This window comes from Penaeus monodon, chromosome 3, assembly GCF_015228065.2.
Source record: "Penaeus monodon isolate SGIC_2016 chromosome 3, NSTDA_Pmon_1, whole genome shotgun sequence".
Classification (NCBI taxonomy): domain Eukaryota; kingdom Metazoa; phylum Arthropoda; class Malacostraca; order Decapoda; family Penaeidae; genus Penaeus; species Penaeus monodon.
In genome coordinates, this window is record NC_051388.1 from 18,536,677 (window position 1) to 18,541,676 (window position 5,000).

The 5,000-nt window shown below is 34.0% G+C and overlaps 1 protein-coding gene across 1 annotated transcript in view; it reads right to left on the reverse strand.

Moving 5' to 3' along the window:
• LOC119592934 (97 kDa heat shock protein-like) overlaps positions 1-5,000 on the reverse strand; it is a 30,857-nt gene that overhangs the window by 10,213 nt on the left and 15,644 nt on the right. Inside the window, exons 2-7 of the mRNA XM_037941829.1 lie at positions 4,592-4,711; positions 4,148-4,349; positions 2,588-2,785; positions 802-933; positions 434-582; positions 1-119 (exon numbers count right to left, since the gene is read on the reverse strand). The exon at positions 1-119 is cut by the window's left edge and continues 137 nt beyond it. Coding sequence (XP_037797757.1) covers positions 1-119; positions 434-582; positions 802-933; positions 2,588-2,785; positions 4,148-4,349; positions 4,592-4,711 — 920 coding nt within the window. The remainder of the gene's footprint in view (positions 120-433; positions 583-801; positions 934-2,587; positions 2,786-4,147; positions 4,350-4,591; positions 4,712-5,000) is intronic.

Sequence of the window (5,000 nt, forward strand, 5' to 3'; positions counted from 1 at the left end):
CGCCAACAATTTCAACACCATAGATGTCATCTAGCCTGAGGTTGGAATCAGCCAGGCATGTCTGCAGCGTGATCTCAACACGATTGAACAGAGACTCAGCCATGCTTTCCATGGCAATCCTAAAACAGAGGTTTAGTCTTAATTTCGCAAATACCATGAACAGAAGACCTAAATTAGGTTTGTGTCTTATGACATAATGACAAGTCAAAATAAAATGCCAAAGAATAAGTAAAATCTAAGGCTTTGAATGAATTATCTTGAGAGCATCTGTAGTGAAATAATTACAATAACAGAGGAAAATCAAATAAAACCAGATAAATAAAAACTTTATGTACTATAGATGCACAATTTTTTTCCCTATATCAGTGTTTCCCCTTGTTTATGCTTAAAATTTCAGTGAAAAATAAAATCAAAACATTTGTCTTATGCATACCTATTTAGTTTACCACTAACATCCTTATCATCCATGAAACACTCAATATTAATAGGAAGATCTGTAGAATTTGCTGACATTTGCTTTTTCAGTTTCTCAACTTCAGTCAGGAGCCTGACCCATGCACGGGGACTGGTTGTTGCATCTACCTGCAAGGGGAAATCATGCAAATGTTCCTTATTATTTCTGAATTTGACCAATATCATTTAAATGGGTCATTTCCCATTATAATGTGTTTTTTCTTTTCAATTTTAATACATGCTCATTCTTCTTTATACATTATTTAAAAAATCTACTTCACTTGTTATTTATATTGACCTATTTATACCATAACATCAACTTGAAACCTCAAATCTCCTATGTATTACCTTGAATCTAGTCTTGAAATCATTAGCAAAGTATGTAGCTAATAGATGGTCAATCTGCCGTCCACCAAGATCAGAATCAGCTGCTGTTGCAAGCATCTTGAGCTTTCCCTTATTAAATGCAACTGCAGACACCTGAAACATAAAAATAAATATACAAATAATGATGCTCTGTTTGTTAATTAATCTTTTTATCATTAGCAATTATATAAGTGCACAGCTGACCCTCTTAACAACATTCAGTCTTTATGTTCAAAGAAAGAAAAAATCCAACTTATTTCAAATGTGTCAGTTGTCAGAGATTTCCTGAGGAAGCATGAGTTAACAGCATGAAAACCTATGTTAATAACAGAAAATCAAGTACAAAAGGCTTTAAAAATAAATAAGTAAATAAATAAATAAATAAATAAATAAATAAATAAATAAATAAATAAATAATAAATTTAAAAAAATGTTCCAACTTTACATAACATAATACATAATACAATTTGCTGACAAATCATCAAAGATTAAAGCTGCTGCTGCAATAAATGCACCAGCACAACTGATCACAGGTATAAACTAGCTAGCTTACTGTTTATAAAGAAAAATATTCCCCACACAAGAAGACCTGATAAATAAAGAAACCCACACAAACTAAGCAGGAAAAAAATTGCATTACATCTTTATCAAATCTCTTATCTGCAAAGCGCACCTCAAACAGTAATTTACATAATTAATTGAGACACTTCCCTAGCAACACATCAATACCATGAAAGTTCCAAGTATCATTTTTTTATCATTTTACATTGCCTGTATTCTGCTAACCCACTCATGAATGCATTTTCGCACTCCATACCAAGCCCCACACAAGGCTACACATACAATGAGTTACTTGACTAAAAAATTAGAAATCCAGAAAACATTTATCTTGTTCTCTATACTCTTGGCTGTGGTATAAACAGTGTTTTAGGAAATGGGTGCTTAATTGGGGTTTATCTGCCGGGCCACACCTATAGCCATAATAACAATCGGGGTGGGAAAAAATTGATGGAATAATTCCAGTTTGTCTAGCGCCATACCCGGCATCATGCCAGGTATGGCACTAGAGCAAGTTGAGTGGAATGTTCCACTACATGTAGTGGACTCCTGGGCCAAACAGCAGGACGCTTGGCAGAAGTCACCAGAGTCAGTGATGCTGAGAGATTTCTTAAGGGTTAAGTATACTTTGTAGAGTAGTTTCTCCTCACTGATCAGTCAGGCCCAAACAAGAGAATTATTTAGCACCCACAACTTAGAGCTAGCTTAACTGTGTATGACGTGATTAAATGTCATCCAGTATAAGAGGATTACATTTACTTCAAGTGAACATCAACAATCTGAGGACTAATCCAATTAAGTGGTGACAGCTATAACTTCAAGGACCAATATGGCACAAAAAGGGTAAAGTATTTTTGGTTTCCTTAATGTCATTTCAGTTGACATTCAACTGTATTCTCACAATACTACTCGGCATGCAATGTACACTACTAGCCAGCAGTGTGCAATCCCCTCTTATTTGGCATGAATAAACTTTTCTTTTTTCTCTCTTTTTACAAGCATATATAATTACATACATCTAAAATACCACCTTTTTCTTTAAGAGATGCAGTAAACCACTGATCACCAGGTCATGACCTCTACTTAGTACCCTGATATTCACCACTCCTGTATCAAAATATATTTCTACATTACAGTTGACAGGTTTAATGACCTAGTACTATTTATCAATTCTTTACCTGTGTATTTCATGCCAGGAATTATTCCTTACCTGAAGATTTGAATGACCACAGTCTACGAAGACCACATTTCTTGGCTTCTCCTCAGGTGCTGGAAGGTCCTGCTTATAGATACCATATGCCAGGGCTGTGGCAGTGGTCTCATTCATCAGGCGGAGGACATTAAGGCCAGAGATGACTGCGGCTTCCAAAACTGCACGGCGCTCAGCATCAGTAAAGTAGCATGGAACCTGAGTTAGAGATGGGAACCAAGTTGAATGTATTATTCTTTATACTTTAGAAGGTATTTCTTTATTTTTGTACTTTTATTGTAGGTTCCTACACAACTGGGATGGAGATGCCAAATACCAATGTCCCACCAATCTTTATGACTTTCACTACAGCAAAATGTAATAAGAAGGAATAAAAAAAATATATATCTTCTTGACCACACTGCAATATTTTTAACCCATATGGTAGGACGACATGGCATACATGGTATGTCCAGTGTCATTTTAGTCTTATTAATTCTGCTTACACATAGATGGCTCCACAAGAGTTTGGCCACCATGGAGTCAGTTACTAGTCCTACCTGATCTTACCTACTTACTTCACTGACAATCTCATACCTATCCTATCTTATCATATTTTTACTGCTGAGAAACCACCCCTTCTTGACTAGCCAAGCCCCTTCTTCCTTATGGGGGCCCTTTTCCTAAATAAAAGAGATCAGTACCTCCTTTTCTTGGTCAGATATAAATGGGCAATGAACATGTGAAAAGCAGAGAAGGGCACTGGCCCTTGACTAAAATAATAAAATTGATGACAATGCTAAACACAATCCTCACACATTTTTCAAACAGCTGTAATTCTATTTCTTTAATATTTAATATAACTTCTGGCCACTTAAACTTGTATTTAGCATGTATCAATTTCCAAGCTGTAAATAGATTACAAGTGTTAAAAAAAAGAAATATATATATATATATATATATATATATATATATATATATATATATATATATATATAATTCTTAGTTTATACCAAAAATTAGCCTCTACCAGATCAGAATTTTTCTAAAGAACTTTAATATTGTCTTTTGGCTACAAGACTAAAAAAAGACATTTTCTATAATTAATTATTTAGCTGTTTTTGCTTTGAACTTTATGAGTAAGGAACAAAACTATTGAAACACAATTCCAGACTAGAAACGTTGCCAATCCCTAAAGCATGGTATGAATTTCCTTTTTTTTTTCTCTTTTCAGCATCTGTTTCCAATGAGATTATGATCTGCCACATAGCAGGTCATATTTCTTCATTTTGCTTTTCCTATCCTGGTATGAACCTGGATAATTCATTAAACAAAAACTAGTAAAATACTAAAACTAAATAATAATAACAATTAGTGCTAGCTAACAAATTACAGAAACAGGCAACCATAAACTCCAGTAAATCACAAAAATATGCATAGTACAAAATTTTTCAACATGGTAACCATGAACATATTACACTGGTTAACACTGACACAATAAGGTTATATTACACATTTTTTCAAGGGATGCATAGTATTACAAATATAAGTATTTTTATAAATATTCTTATTCTTACTTACCCCAATAACAACATCGTTAACCTTGATGCCAAGGGCCTGTTCTGCTGTTAGTTTTAACTTCGTGAAAAGCATTGACGTAACTTGTAAAGCTGAAAATGTCTGTTCTTCATTTAAGTATCGTACAGCAATGCCAACACTTCTATCTGGTAATTCAACAGTCTTGTAAGGAAGTGGAGCAATTTCAGCCTGCACTTTTGGGTCCCTGAAAAAATAATGGAATTACAGATTACTTCTTTCTTTCACCTTTTCCTACATCTTTTTCCATAGTTCCCAAACCAAAGGGATGACTATCAAACAATATTCAACAAAAACAAATTTTCCCAAAGCTTTGTTACAAAACATTATCAAATACCTTGCACTATCTATTTTCTTAATAATCTGTACAATTCCAGTAATCTGCTACTTGTTCTAAATATTACTTAATGACTAGATATTAACACTGACCTGTAGTGTCTGCCTAATAGTCGCTTGAATCCATGCACAGTATTCTTCATGTTGGTGGTCATCTGATTTTTGGCAGCGACACCCAGAATGCGGTTCTTTTCCCCAAAAGCGACACATGATCTGAAAAACAATAAATAAATAAAATAAATAAAATAATAATAAATGAAACTCCTTTTCTAATCACTATCATTGGAATACCTTTAACCATACTACTACTAGTACTACTACTACTACTACTACTACTACTACTACTACTACTACTACTACTACTACTGCTGCTGCTGCTGCTACTACTGTTACTACTACTAATAATATGATTACGAATAACAACAATAACTAAAATAATAAAAATTATGACTGATGACTGGCGGCTTATGGTCGTGATGACTAGCAGCTTATGGTGGTGATG